The 16341-nt window shown below is 37.9% G+C and overlaps 1 protein-coding gene across 2 annotated transcripts in view; it reads right to left on the minus strand.

Annotated features, from left to right (window-relative positions):
* Positions 1-16341, minus strand: part of CDH12 (cadherin 12) — a 1003438-nt gene that overhangs the window by 18266 nt on the left and 968831 nt on the right. For both annotated transcript variants that reach the window (XM_059173699.1, XM_059173700.1), the window contains one exon: positions 11092-11228. In XM_059173699.1, the coding sequence (XP_059029682.1) occupies positions 11092-11228 (137 nt within the window). The remainder of the gene's footprint in view (positions 1-11091; positions 11229-16341) is intronic.

Raw genomic sequence — 16341 nt, forward strand, 5'->3', positions numbered from 1 at the left:
GGAATTCTATCAACTATTTAAAGACCACATAATACCAATTCTTCACAAACTTTCAGAAAATGGAAAAGGAAACACCAATTCATTCTATGTATACTGCTACTAAAGCCAATGAAAAACATCATAAGAAAACAATACACAACAAAACAATATGGGCTAATACCACTCATAAACATAAGCATAAAAATTCCTTAACAAAATATTAACAAATCAGTTTCAGAGCATACTATAAAATCCTGAGGATGTAAGGTTAATTTAATGTCCAAGAATAACCAATCCAACTCACTATATTAATAGAAGAATCCAAACAAACAAACAAAAAATCCATGGCAGTCTCAAATAGATTCAGAATTAGTATTTGACAAAATCTTACATCCATTCATAATTTTTAAAAAGTCATCTAGAGCCTAGATGTCCATCAACACATGAATGGATAAGATGTCATACACACACACACACACACAACATAATATTATGCAGCCATCGAATATCCCCAAATCTCGGCATCTGCAACAACATGGATGGAACTAGAGGGTATTATGCTAAGCAAAATAAGTCAATCAGAGAAAGACTATTATCATATGATCTCACTGATAGGAGGAATTTGAGAAACAAGACAGAAGATCATAGGGGAAGGGAGGGAACAATGAAACAAGATGAAACCAGAGAGGGAGTCAAACCATAAAAGACTCTTACTCTCAGGAAACAAACTAAGGGCTGCTGGAGGTGGGGGTTTGTGAAGGATGGGGTGGTGGAGTGATGGACATTGGGGAGGGTATGTGCTATGGTGAGTGCTGTGAATTATGTAAGACTGAAATAATACATTATATATTAATTTAAAAAAGAAAAGAGTGACAAATAGGAGGCAAGATCTTCAATCTGATCTCGTCTGTCTATAAGAACCCTACAGCTAATGTCATACTCAACAGTGAAAGAGTGAGTGCTTTCTCTCTAACATTGGGCACAGGTAGAAATGGCTGTTCTTGCCACGTATATTCACCATTGTATAATCAAATGAAAATAAAATTAAAAAAAAAATCAAGTATCCAGATTGGAAAGAATGAAACTGAGACAGAAAAAACTCAATTCACAATAAAACCAAAGATAACAAAATATATGGGAATAAATTTAACAAAATAATTGCAGGACTTATAAACAGAAATTCACAAATCATTGCTTAGAGAAATAAAATGGGCTGTTGGTGGAAAGGGTTGGTGGTGATGGAAACAGAAAATTCACTTTGGAAAACAGGTTGGAACTTTCTGTAAACATTCAACATAAACTTAAATGCAACAATTCCTAAGTTTCTACCCAAGAGGATGAAAGAAACGTCCACACAAAAACCTGTGTTCAAATGCACATTGAAGTATTATGTATACACTTCAAAACTGACAACAATGCGAATGTCTATCTTCGGTGAATGGAAAAACATTGTGTGACATATCCATACTATAAAAATTACTTCAACAACAAAATAGTGACATGTGTTACAACAACCTGAACGAATCCCAAATATGCTGTCTTCTTTGATAATAAGGCTGATATTGCTCCTTGATATTGCTGGATTAGCTGCAGAAAGCAAAAGTTTTAGTGACTTTGGGTTTCTGAAGTCTTCAGAAGATTCCAGACCCAGAGCTGTCAAGTCTCCCAGATTTCATGGAGGAGATATTAAGCCATTCTTTTTTTAGACAAACCCTTTCAGGGATGCCTGGGTGGATCAATCAGTTGTGTCTACCTTCGGCTCAGGTCACAGTCTCAGTGGGGGGGCCTGCTTCTCCCTCTGCCCCCCCCCCTCCCCGCTCGTATGTGCTCTCTCTTTCTTGCTCTCTCTTCTATTTATTTTTTTAAAAGATTTTATTTATTTATTTGACAGAGATCACAAGTAGGAAGAGAGGTAGGCAGAGAGAGAGAGGGAAGCAGGCTTCCAGCTGAACAGAAACCCAATGCGGGGCTTGATCTCAGGACACTGAGATCATGACCTGAGCCAAAGGCAGAGGCTTAACCCACTGAGCCACCCAGGCACCCCTCTCTCTTTTAAATAAATAAAATCCAAATGATAAATAAATAAATAAATAAATGAACCCTTTCAGAATTCTTGACCCAAAGAAACTCTATGATAATTTATCATGTAACAATAGATAACTAATCTGGGTAATAAAAATATTAAAATATATAGTAAAGAAAAGATTCTCACTAGGGCTTGAGCTGGAATGGTCCCAGCAGGGCCTCATAACACAAGTAGCCCCTGCTCCCACAATGCAGAAATCTTGCCCACAGGGTCTGTCACTAGGGGTCAAGCTGCTGCTTTACTCACTACAGGAAGGTATCCAAGGTCTGCAGATATTTCCAGGGAGGCTTCTGTTTCTATGGAGATAGATACAGCTATCAGCCTCCATAGCTACAGGCAGCCTGGAATGGGGGGTCTGAGTCCATTTACCTACCCTCTGTTCCTATGCATTGCAGCTGATCAGGGGCCTGCTGAGGCACCGATCCTGATCTAGAGGGGTTGGTCAGCAGGGTGAGGAGGCTGGTGACAGTTTCCAGAACTCCCTGTCTCCATTATCTGCTGATAGGGATCATAGTTATTCCCAGCACTCTCAGCCAAAGGCAGACCCTTCCTAGGAGCTTAAGGCCCCATTTCAGTGCTTGGACCTTGAGAGGAAGCAGGAAGTCAGGGTTTCATCTGTGGTATCTGAATGGACAAGGTGTGGGACGAATCAGAGGCCTCCTGCCCAACTTCATCCACACCCACTGCCTAGGCACTTATGCACCCCAGCAAAAGAGATGACGGGACTTCCCAGAAGACATTATGAAGGCCTGTCCCCAGCACCATGTCCATTCTAGCTACATCACCCCCAACAAACTCTGGCTGACCCAGGAGGCTGAGAAGAAGCAACTCATCAGGAACTTCAAGGCTTGGACCATCCAATGCCAGTTCTTCATGTGGGAGAATGGTCACTGCCCCTTCAAGTCAAACTGTATGTACCTGCACAGCTTCTGGCTAAGGTCTGAAGCTCTGGTTCTCTCTGCCTAGAGAATGTGCTGCTGGCTTCTGTGATTGAGGTGTTGGACCCAACAGCATTTCTGGGGCACCAAATTAGAGGAAGGAGTATTCATAGGCTGTGCCCATGGCCTTCTGGGATTCAGAACTCCTACTGGATCCCAACAGTTCTTACCATGGCCACCTGTAACCAGGATTGACATGTGGGAAAGGGGACAGAGGGCAGGGGGTGCTAGGTGGTAGGTCCCATTCTGGGCAAGGTGGGTGATGAAAGTTGTAAGCTCTCTACCCCCATGCACAGGAGCAGTGACACAACTGAGGAACACAGGGACAGGTGGTGGGAAAGAGGAAGTTGCTCTCACCCCCTTGCCTAGGCAGGCCTTCAGTTATTACACCTGTTCTTTTGTAGAATGATCTTGGAAGAAAGCAAATGAAATGTACCTAAACCATGAAAGAAAGTAAGCAAGTAAGAAACAATGAAACAATGAAAGATGAAGGGAGAGAGAGAGAGGGAAGAAGGAAGGAGAAAGAAAGAAAAAGGAAGAAAGGAAGGAACGGAGGGAGGGAAAAGAAAGGAAGACTGCATTTCTTCCTGAATTGGTGCTTTTCTTATGCAAAGTTTCATTTATTCACATGGCTGGTACTTGATGCTGGTGCTTTGCTAAAAGCCTAGCTGGAGGTAGAGATAAGAGTACTCATTCATGGTCTTTTTATGTAGACTGGGCTTCCTTGCAGCATAGTGGCTAAAACTCAAGAGCAAGTACTTCAAAAATGAGAGAAATTCGAGCAGAAACTCTTGGATTTATGACCTAACACAGTTACATAGAAATGCATTTCCTCTGAGGTTATTAAGGCTGTCACTAGTCCACTTCAAAATTCAAGGGGAAGGAGAACCGAACCCACTTCTTGAAGGAATGTTAGTTTCACTGTCAGAAGAACATATTGGAAGGGAGAGACACAAAGGTATGCCCATTTTGGGGACCTATAATCAGAAATCTCTTAGGAATGGTTCATTAGTAACTAGCATTGTAACCTCTAATAAATCCTAGGAAAACTACATTTTATTTATTTTTAAAAGGTTTTTCGTTAATGTTCCAGTGCAATATTAAAGCCTAACAAAAGAGGTAAAAAACCTGTAGTCTGAAAACTAGGGAACACTGATGAAAGAAATTGAAGATGACACAAATAAATGGAAAAACATTCCATGCTCATGGATGGGAAAATTTTCTTTTTTCAAAAATTTTGAAAGGAAGTTAGAATTGATAGGAACTTATGTCCCTCATAATATCCTCCTTAGGGCTAAGGAGTTTTATAGGAGCAAAGAAAAATCATTGGCTTTATTCATAGTTCTCTTCAATGTAGTACACTGGAATTCCATATAAGATTTCATTTGACAAAGTATCCTAATGATCTACAAGTATGAAAATTACAGATCTATAATTCCATACTTAAAGGTGAGAAAACTTTGGTATAATTCTGCCCTACATTTTTTATTTTATTTATTTTTTTTTGGTCAGACCCACGACTGGAATCCAAGTCTCATTATGCTTTTCACTGCTCCATGATATCTATCAACTAACTCAGAGAATAAGGAGGCACACCACCTGAGATCTTCCCATGTACATGAAAATACTTACTTTTTTAAAAAGATTTTGTTCTTTGTTGGACAGACAGAGTATAGGCAGGCGGAGTGGCAGGCAAAGGAAACAGGAGAAGGAGGCTCCCTGAAGAGCAGGGGGAGCCTGATGTTGGACCAGATCCCAGGATCCTGAGCCGACCCCAAAATACTTAATTCCAAAGAGTAATGCCTATGCTATTATTGAGGTCACCATACTGTGAGAGATCCCATTTACATTCAATGGTCAAAGTGGTGGGTTTTTTAAAATTATGTATTAAATATTCAATAAATACCAGCCAAATAATAGGATATTTTCAAGGACCTGTGAGAAAAGTAGTTGAAAATGTTTTGAAAACTGCAAAGCATTGACAAACACAGGGTTCCTAGTATGTTAAAATATGCTGGAACGGGTAGTCTTCCTTATTTAAAGATGACATCTGCTTTTGAATAACTATCAGTGTTAAAAATTTAATTTTGTGACTATGTACTAAATTGCAACTACAATAACTTCAAGAATGAAGTCTTAGCTTTTTATGACAAAAAACTGAATTATAATGCAAACTGAACAAGATGCAATGAATAAGTAACACAAGCTTTCTTCTTTTCTCTTTAAATCAGTTCATTTTGAAATTACAAGTTAAGATAAACCATATCTAATAATAGCTCTGTTCAATTACAGTAGTATGATCTGAATCTAGACTGAAGAATTCATAAAGAGGATTTAAATTATTTATATATATCTATGCTAAAGTCAAATATTACTTTCTATGCTGTTGGTGACAAAAACTGATCTCTAAAGAAAAGGAAACCTTAAAAATACCACCAATCAATTTTCCCCCCAATGGAAACACTAGAGAAAACATATCATTAATTTTAAATATTTGTAATAAGATAAAGCCTTAGATATTCAGAATTCCTTTAGAGCAGGAACTGCTTCATATTCATCTTAAAACCTCCAGAGTTTAACACAGAGCCTAGTGCCTTCTAGCAAATTGAAAATATCAATGAACAAATATTCTTTCAAAAATAGACTAATGTGAGAAGAAAGTGGGTTCAGTACAGCTGATAAAACAGGAAAGGTCTGTGTACCATGACCCACTGGTACCACGATCGTCAGCATATTTTCCTTGAATTCTTAACCCATGGTCAGTAAGACCGTAGGTGCTGTTTCCCACTTTATATTAAACTCTCTACAATTTTAAAAATTCTTCTCAAGTGACTTTAATCTAACCACAGAAATTAGTATTTGGAAAGCAAATAAAACCCATTATTGATTTGATGAAAAAAAGAGGTGATTTTATACTAATAGTTAATAGATGTCAGTCAGTACACAAATTTCTGAAACATGCCAATTCACTATAGAACTACAGTAGATAAGCAGTCGAACAAATCTAGATAGATAGATAATAGGTAGATAGATGATAGACGATAGATAAAGGTCAAGACTAACAAAAATTTTTTTCTTTTTCTTTTTCTTTCTTTCTTTCTTTTTTTTTTTTTTTTTAAGATCTTATTTATTTATCTCACAGAAAGAGACAGCGAGAGAAAGAACATAAGAAGGGGGAGTGGGAAACAGAGAAGCAGGCTTCCTGATGAGCAGGGAGCCCATTGTCGGGCTTGATCCTAGGACCCTGGGATCACGACCTAAGCCAAACTCAGATGCTTAATGACTGAGTCACCCAGGTGCCTCATGGACTAACAAAAATGTCCACTCAATTTTATGTACATTGCAAATGTATAATTTTCACTATTTTGTACTCTATCTATGCATATGAAAATCACATTGACTAGTTCAACTAATAACTTACTTAAAATATATCTAATAAACTTAGGCAAGTGACTAATTGTCCTTGTGAAATTGTGTTTTGGAGTGAGAGAGTCCAGGATTCCATCTTCTTTGGTCACCATGCCTAGTGTGACACGGAGCTACAATGAACTATCTTGGAGCTTACATTTTCTCACACTCACAGTGTGGACCATAACACTCATCTTAATTTAGTGCATATTAAACTAGTAGAATTCTTTAGTTTATTATTATTATTATTATTATTGTTATTATTTCAGAAAAATTAGATGCTTTCTTCTCATTTGGTCTAAGAACATCACTTCATGGTTAACTATGCAGCATGCAGGCAGATGAAATTCTTCAGAAAATTCTATCACAAAATCCAATTCTTTATGTTTAAACCCTTTATCACTGAATGACCACAATTTGGTCATTTATAATCTTTCACAACTTCCCCTTGGAGGTTGTTTAAGAACACCCTTAAATTTGAAGTCCCTGGAATTAACCATAATTGGCATTGTTATAATTTACTAAAATTCTCTATTTTGGTGAATTTCTGACTGCTCTTACACTTTAATATCCTTAAGCATAGACTTCAGTCTCATTTTTCTCATAACTCACAACAAGCTGTGTTTTGCACATAAATGATATTCTATACAAACTTATGAAAACACATGTATGAATTTATGTTTAGCTTGAATTGTATCTAGTAATGCCAGAGTTTAATTTTTCTGTACACATGAAAATGTTATCATTTGCATTATTGTGAAGTAAAAAGAAGTTATAACAAAATAGCTCTATATACCAAATAACCTCAAAAAAATAATTACCCAACAATTCAATCCCAACTCATAATGATATGCTTGCATACAAAGTTTTCCCCAAATATAGAAGTTAGGGAGTCATTTCACTGACTTTTGACCAGTTTCATAATAAATGCAAATAAATGGATAACTATTGACCAAGAAAAGTAGAATTGTCTTCTGGTACCATTTGTTTATTTCACAATTATATAAAATATGTTCTAAGTCTTTAATTATCTTTGCCTAATGATAGTTATTATAGTAATGCTGAAAAAAACCTGGAAACATTTGTGTACTGGAAGTTTCTGATAATTTGAAGAAGTGAAGTTTTGGAACTTCTATCTTTCTTAAAATTGTCAAAATTAGTATCATAAAAAAAGCAAAGCAATGAAGCATAAAAGGATTATTAGAAGTCTAATAAAATTACTTGGATCTCCAACTATAGCAACACTGATTAATGACTGTATTTTAATTAATTGGAAGTTGTTCAATCATTGTAACATTTCCTTTGCCTGAGATTTTTTATGTGAGGGTCAGGCCAAAACACATGCTAGTTAAATCTGCAATAAGGTATACTTACATAATTTTTTCTCCTTGGCAGTATAAGTGTAAATTATTTATTTCTCAGTCATTCACCATGTGGATAGTTTCCTGCTCAGCTGGCTAGTTTGATCAATGAAAACAGCCTTATGCATTAGAATATGAATAAATTTTACTTTTAAGCTCTGTGAATTCAAGCAAAATAAAACCCATAATAAGCTATTCTTATTGTAAATCTTTAATTACCATGTGGTATGCATTCAGCCTCCTTATTTTTCACATGGATACATAGCATTTACCCCAGCAGACTTCCTTGGGGTCTGATATCTACACAGTGGTCTTGGAGTAGGTACTGGAACAGCACAGGGGTACCTATTTTAGAAATGTTAATTTAACATCACTCTTACACTGATAAGATTTATACACACACATATAGGGGTAAATGGATATATATAGGTATATATATTATGTGTCTAAGTCCCAGTTCTGCATATTTCCCAGTAAGGACCAATATAACTACTGAGAATCCACACACAAGGGTTTTCTAATTTGCATTTAGGTAAAAACTAGAGCTAGCATATGTCCTAATCATATTGACAGCTAAAAAAACCCCCCAGATTTCTCTAAATGTGAAAAATCTAAAATTGAGACTCAGTGACAGGCGCTTCTACTGCAAAAGTGCATACACCCTCCTTTCATTGTCTAGGTGGGCCAAGTAGAGTCTCTGACGAGGTACCAGCCCCACTACTATCCCACCCCCACACACACACCATGGTGATGGTCTGGGTGGTCTACACAGCCGCTGGGGAGAAAGAGAACTTCCTGAGCCCCAGGTGATTAACGAACTATCTGCAGACTCTCATCCTGAGTTAAGATATGGAAGACTACTATTCCTACTTCAAGAAATATGGTTTTTGTGTCTATTAATAGGAAGGTTTAGGTAATATTAAATAGTTTTTAATAAATAATCTTTTGTTATGATTAATATGCCTTTGGCAATATTTGAAGAGACTGTCTCTGCTTATTTGTCACTTATTATGTGCAAGCCATTAGAGTGAATGGTTCAGGGAGGTCTTACACTCCACAGTTTAATTCACATTCACCACATTTGCCAAAGATCTTAGAAAACCAATGTTTATTTTCTAACCACAATATAGTTAAGTTATCCCCCAACCTTCTGAGCGAAATAACTCTAAGTTAATATGAAAGGAATAATGAGTAACAAATGGAATAGGATATGGTATAGGAGGGGGAAAAAGGTACCAGATGTGAAAGGAAACCAGGAAAACACCATAAAGAAAATGGGTGTCCTCTGAAAAGAGGAGACCTGCGTTCCGTTCTCCTGATGATACGTCTGCTCAGGCCACTGACTGAATGATCCGCTCTCAGAGCCTAACCGAGCAAGGAGAGCAGATGTGAAAGGTGGTGGCGCACAGAGAAACCATTCAGTAGAACAGCCTGGGAAGTCCCTGTCCAGTGCGACAAGGATGTGTGATTTTCCTCTGGGTCAAATGGGAACAACAGGAAGCTAAAATTGAGAAATCATGCTATAAACTCTCCTAAGAAGACTGTCCTCTCTATGCAAGGGGACCCTGGAATTAAAAGGTTGGAACCCAACTTTGGATTCCCAAATCAAGTTCCTATGTGGATAGGATGTCCAGAGCACCCCCCCCCCCATCAAATAATTCAAAGATCACATAAGAAGACAAAGTTTTGGCAACTGCCTTCACTGTCAGTCGCTTTTTAGCCCTAGAAGCAGTGGCAGCAATGCAGTATTCCATGGGCGCAGGTAAGAGAGACTCATGTATCTGTCCTCTGACCTTTCCACTCTAATTCTCCAGCCAGAGAATCTATCCCCCCACCAGCGAGGGTCACAGTTTCAACTTACGATGTGCTTGACTTCTGCGGTCCTCTAGTCCTGTGTAACAACAAATGGCCCTACAATGCAGTTGCTTGAATTAATTACTGTTTTAGTCCTTCTCCTAGTGTTGTGAGGTAAGCATCCGGGCAGGGTTGGTCTGCGTGTATGTTCCATTTCACGGGACATCGGTAGAGGTTGCATTGTGGTATTCCGCTAGCAAATGGCCTTGGCTAGAGATCCCAAGACAGAGTCACCCGCATACAAAGCACACTGGCACATATGAGCTGAACTGCAATGGTCAACCTGACCTCCAGTGTGTGACCTCCCAAGTACAGCAGCCTTGGGGAAGTCAGTTTACTCCCATGACAGGTCAGTGTTCCAGTGAACAAGGTGGACACTGCACGTTCTTTTACGTTTGTCTTACCCTTAATAATCAGAGTAATGACAACATCATAAAATCAGCTGAAGATACCATTAAGGCCTGAGAATAGGTGTCTGACTATTCATGTTTGGAAGCAATTGTTGAAGATAAACAAAACTGTTTAATATTTACACCCCATTGAATTGAGACTGAACAAAAACCCCTTAACAGAAGCATTCACAGTTAGCTCTCCCCTGCATAGAAAAATGAAATTAACTGCCAAAGTATGTGTGCCAGATAAACAGAATAAAATGAGAAAGAGACAAAATGAAAGTTGCTCAGAAGGGATTTCCCCAAATCCTTCAAAAGACCGTTAGCAGGTGGATGGGAGAATGCACTTCCTTGTGCAGACAACTACATTGATAACCACCCACCCTGCCCCAATCTGTCACCTTAGGAAGTCAGGACAGTATCCTAGGTTGGCCAGACAAACATATTGAGAGCTCTGTCACTCTCAGTTTAGAGGAGTCTCTTCTGGACCAAGCAGAATTCAACACAAAGGATCGGTCTTAACAATCCTTTCAATTTTGAGTGACTCCTTAAAGAAAAGCACTTAAAGCTCCTATATATGGCCGTGGCATTCATTTAAAAAAAAAAAAATACATTAAAATTACATTCTAAGGAAAGGAGAGAGAAGGAAGGGGGTGATTTTAAAAATACTCTCTTCAGTTTCAGAAATGATTCCAGAATGGGTGATTTCATGTGAGAATTCTTTCCTCCTGCCTGGCCTCAGGAGCTGCTGATATTGTCTGTGGAGGTCCGGTGTAGAAGGGAAGTTGGAGTGCCGGTGGGGGATATTGGAGGGCACAGCGTGGAAAGGGATGAGGTCACACAATGAAATGAGCTGCTAGATATTCATGCCAGCCTGCAAACAGGGCTCATTGGCAGCTGTCACAATTCCTCTGGACTTAGGCTCTGAGGAAAAGGAACAGGTTTCCGAGTTTCCCTAGGAAACCACTCAGCTGTCAGTACAAAAATGAAAAACACCTCAGCAGGGACTCGTTCAAGAGTGTTCAATCCAAAGTATTGCAGTGCAACATTGATTCTGTCCATGCCATACTTACTAACTTTACTCGCAATTATGGAGAAATTATACTGCGCGGTGCTTTCTCTGTCTAGTAATTCATTAGTGGCGATGGTTCCTTCGGTTCCGTCTATTGTAAAGGAGCTGTCCCCATCACTCTTCCAATCTATGAAGTACCTGTGTAGAAAGAGAGTGGATGCAAATGTGCAATGATTACTCATGAATCATAATGGCAGTCGGGCTAACTTGACACAGTTTCTTATTTTTCTCCCCGCAGCTATTACCCACCTTGCAATAAAGAAGAGTGTCAATGACAGCTTCTTTATTGCAAAGTCAGTATGCTCAAGGGGAAACTGGAAATAATGAAAGATTTAGTACTCCTGCTGTTCATATTATTTTAGGATCTTGACACCTTGAAAGCTCAGCAGAGACTAAAATTCTAGAGCTGACCATGGGTTTCCTTAACCTGCTGAATATTAAAACTTTTCCAAGCAGTGAAAGATTCCATGGGGTCTGTGAGAAGATCTGGGGAGGGGGAACCGTCTGAATTCAGCTGCAAAGAACACAGGCCAGAACAGACGTAGAATCTTCATTTCCGCAGATAGAAAAAGAAAAGAAAAATCATATTGTGGAAACTAAGGGGCGATTTTGTAATTGACAATGTGGCAATTGTACAGAAGTATTTTCCTCAAACACGTATGAAAGAGCCACTGTTGTTTTATTACTCTGTGTATCAGGACAACTTTCTAAAAAATAAACAAAACAGTGAGCTTAGCTAATAATGTTTCTTTATCTTCTTTATTAGTTTACCTATTTGCTAACAGCAGATGTTGCCTTCTTTATGTGCAGCAGCCGGACTAAAACATTCATTAAAAAAAAAAAAAAAAAAAAAAAACAGAAACTGAATTTATATAAATCTTTATATAGCAGATATACAGAGTGAACAAATCTTTTTCCAACACATATTTTTATCATAGTAATAAAATTTTTGAAATCTTAGCATGTACCAGATACTGTTCTATATACTAACACGTATTACCTTACTAAAGTCCTACAAAAGCCCTAAAAACTAAGGATTATTCATCTCCCTACTTTACCAATGGAAAAACTGTAACACAGAGATACTAAGGAATCTGCCCCAGTTCACATAGTTGGAAAATTTTAGAGCTGATCTTTGAACCAGCTTATCAATGTTTTCTGTATAACTATCGTCCTGTAATCTTACCATTTTTAAATAGGACATTTTATGTGAAAGGGCTCTGCTCATCAAAAGGCTCAATGAACGATATATTTATCACCATGACTCCAGCCTGGAAATCACAGTGAGGTCAACAAGCAGACAACATCAGGCCAAACAAAGTTAGTCAAGTCATGTACTTCAAAGTAGAAACGTTAAGATACCTAAACTACAAAGCTCCCACACGAACCCCTAAAACACAGAGCACGGGTACACATGGCCAGGCCCGGTTTCACGCAACCATATTTTTGCTTACCTCTTACTCACTGTTCTCTGGCATCTAATCTTTGGCTCTGTCATCTCATAAAGTTTTGGTACATCCCTTCTCTGGATGTGATCATCTCAGAAAGTTTCCTGCCTTCTGGAGTCCTACTGAAACTTATCTGACCCTTTTCTACTCCACAATACACCTTCAGGATCTTCCTACAGCTGATCAGACTGCAAGATGGTGGCTCTAGCACTAGGTCCTGGAATTTCCCTGACGTCCTGTCTTTGTGAGGGACTAAACCCTGGGTCTGACTAAACCGTAACCGTGAGGCAACAACCACCACTTTCCATTGTGATGTCCTGCCCAAGATAGCAATTAAGAACTGGCCATCAACAAAACTGGAATGAACTACTCCTATGTTTCCTAGAATTTCCTAGACATTTTCAGAGGAGACATGACCATGTCCTAAAATGTCTAGATCATTTTTCAGGAGATAAGTTCTCCCAGAGTGTAGATCCCATGTTTACTCTAGGTTTGTCACAGCCCACAGCCAACCTAAGGCTAAAATTATATTTTAATTGCAGTTAATCACAACAGTGTAATAATGGACGTCTAATTTGTCCTCACACACCAGTGTAAATGAGCAGAACCCTGAAATACAGAATTTGAATCACCTTATGTTTATTTGGTAAGTAGGTAAGATTTAATTTTTTTTTTTTAAGATTTTATTTATTTATTTGTCAGAGAGAGAGTGAGTGAGAGCGAGCACAGGCAGACAGAGTGGAAGGCTGAGTCAGAGGGAGAAGCAGGCTCCCTGTGGAGCAAGGAGCCCGATGTGGGACTTGATCCCAGGACGCTGGGATTATGACCTGAGCCGAAGGCAGCTGCTTAACCAACTGAGCCACCCAGGCGTCCCAAGATTTAATTTTTTAAAGGTGTTTATGATCTATATATGATGAAGCAAATGTATAGTTCATTTAAGTATGCAGGCACTGTTGCTAACAAACCTGTTTTAACAACTGAATAGAAATCAAAAATTAACGCATTAACCTAATCTGTGCAGACCACTTGAGAGAGAACAATTTTATTACTTTTCTGTAAATGAGTTTTCAGAAATGCCTTAAAAAGTTTTCTTCTCTTCATTAGGTAAGCATTCTCCTTAAAATTGTGTCTTTTAATTTGCCTAATAACTTTCTCACAGCTAATGGAAAAGCTAAATTCTCAAACACATTTTGTAAAAAGTACTTGATGGTACCGAGTTACTCTAAAAAGTATTACATCTCATTCCTTAAGCAATAAAGATGTAGGAGTAATGATTCAGGTCAAGGTAGGAAACTTTTTTTGTTAATGTGATAATAATCAAAATCTCTTCCCTCTGTCTTCTCTTAGTCACTGGTTGTCTTTTGTTGTTGTTGTTTTGTTTTGTTTTTTGTGTTTTTTTTTATTTGTTTGTCTTGGGGAAGATAATTAAATGAAAGTAAATTCAGTTCAATTTATTTCCACATTTTATTAAGAACCTAAGTCACATACAACAACACTAAGATTATAATTGCTTCACCAAGAATCACAATTACATGCTTTTCTTAGGAATCCTAACATTTCTTTCAAACATTTTAAATAGCAGTTGCCAGTTTCCTATTAGCTCCTCTTAGTTTTTGTTTTTGTTTTTTTTCCCTAATCTTCCTCATTCTAACTTTTCTCTTAGTAAAATTAACAGTTACGGATAGTTTAGAGAGCTTCTCTTATCTGTTTGATGTGAAACTAAACATTTTATAAAATTATAATGATTTAATAAAGGCATAACCTTTGTGTCTTCAAATTTTTCATTTGGAAGCACATAATATGATTAAAACACATCTTTAAAGAAAGGTAAATGCATCATAATCTACAGTTATTAAAAAAGTTGTTATATTTTTATTTCCCTCTAGTTAATTAAGATTTTCCTTTTTTTTTTTCCCCCCTTAAGGGGAAAAAGGGTTTTATTTATTTATTTGAGAGAGAGGCAAAGGTGGCATGATAGAGGGAGGGGCACCAAGAGAGGAAGAAGCAAACTCCTTGCTGAACACATAGCCTGACTTGGGGCTCCAGCCCAGGACCCTGAGATTATAACCTGACCTGAAGTCAGATGCTCAACTGACTACCCAGGCACCCCAAGATTTTCTCATTTTCTCAAGTCATTTTTACATAGTCCTATATGATCTCTTGACTTGTATCCATTTATGTAACTGGATGCTAACTTTATCTTCCCCCAACATTTTATACCCAGACTTTGGTTTATTCTTCAGAGACTCTGAAGCAGCTTGCTCTAGCAGGAAAAAAGTAAAGTTTAGGCAAATAATAATCTAATAAACCCAAATCTAATTTGTGTTTAGCTTTAATATTAAACTGGTAGTCTCAGTTTTCTCATGTATTTTTTTTTAAAGATTTTATTTATTTACTTGACAGACAACTAATATCTGGACACTTAGCCATTGAGATTTCCTTTAGTATATCACTAGAATAATATAAAATTTGTTTAAAAATAAAGCAAACTCATTATTGACTCTCAAGATCCAATCCACATGAAAATTAGATCTGTAAGTTGGTATTACAGATCTATGGAGTGTTGTCAATAAATTCTCAGTTATGTCTAAATCTTATAAGAACTGCGTGGTTGTTCTAGAAAAATAAAAGGTACTGAATCTCAAAAAATATTTTACCAAAAATTATTAATAAAACAACTGTATAATTTGGTATTTGTTTTTTTAGCCTGACAAATGTCAATATTGTCATAGTTCAAGTAAACATTTTTCAGATTTAGGTAGTGCCTGGGTGGCTCAGTCAGCTCAGGTCATGATCCTGGGATGGAGCCCTGCATCAGACTTCCTGCTCAAGGAGGAGTCTGCTTCTCCCCTGCCCCTGCTTGTGCTCTCTCTCTCTTTCTCTCTCTTGCTCTCTCTCTCATGCATGTGTTCTCACTAACAAAATCTTTAAAAAATAATAATTTAAACATTTTTCAAATTTAATTAAAGTTGTTGTAAGGTTTACATCAGGGAAACAGATGCAAAATGTTTAGAGTACTTTCAAGTATCTAATAAGGTCCATAGCTACTATATCTTAAGGAATTGAATATTGTATATTTTTACTGACTTGTTTTGACTTTCTATCAATTTTGTTCAATAGGCTACTGAGAACTATGATATTTTAATTATATTTTCAGCAATCTTAAGATTAAAAAGCAGCTCAAACACTTAGATGAGTAACTCAATCACACTGAAGAAGGGGAGCTATTAGTTTGACTTTTAGAATCCGGCTGCTTATGGTTAAATCTTATTCTCATACTTATTGAAGACATAACTGGGTCTTCCCGGGCCTCAGTTTCTCTCACTGTAAAATAATGTCAGTTGTTATATTTATTAATTAATTTTTTTTAATTTTTTTTGAAATATTTTATTTATTTATTTCACAGAGAGAGATCACCAGTAGGCAGAGAGAGAGAGAGAGGGAAGCAGGCTCCCTGCTGAGCAGAGAGTCCGATGCGGGACTGGATCCCAGGACCCTGAGATCATGACCTGAGCCGAAGGCAGCGGCTTAACCCACTCAGCCACCCAGGCACCCAAGTTGTGATGTTTAAACAAATCTGGCCAAAACACTCAGCTCAAAACCAGAAATAAATTAGTTAGTATGATGTCACTGTACGTTGGGGCATCTGGGTGGTTCAGTGGGTTAAATGTCTGGCTTTGGTTCAGGTCATGATCCCAGGGGCCTGGGATGGAGCCCTGTATCAGTCTCCCTGCTGGGTGGGGGGGTGCCTGCTTCTCCCTCTGCACCTGCCCCCCACCCTGCTCACACCAGTACTCGAGTGC

The sequence above is a fragment of the Mustela lutreola genome, chromosome 5, assembly GCF_030435805.1.
Source record: "Mustela lutreola isolate mMusLut2 chromosome 5, mMusLut2.pri, whole genome shotgun sequence".
Taxonomy (NCBI): domain Eukaryota; kingdom Metazoa; phylum Chordata; class Mammalia; order Carnivora; family Mustelidae; genus Mustela; species Mustela lutreola.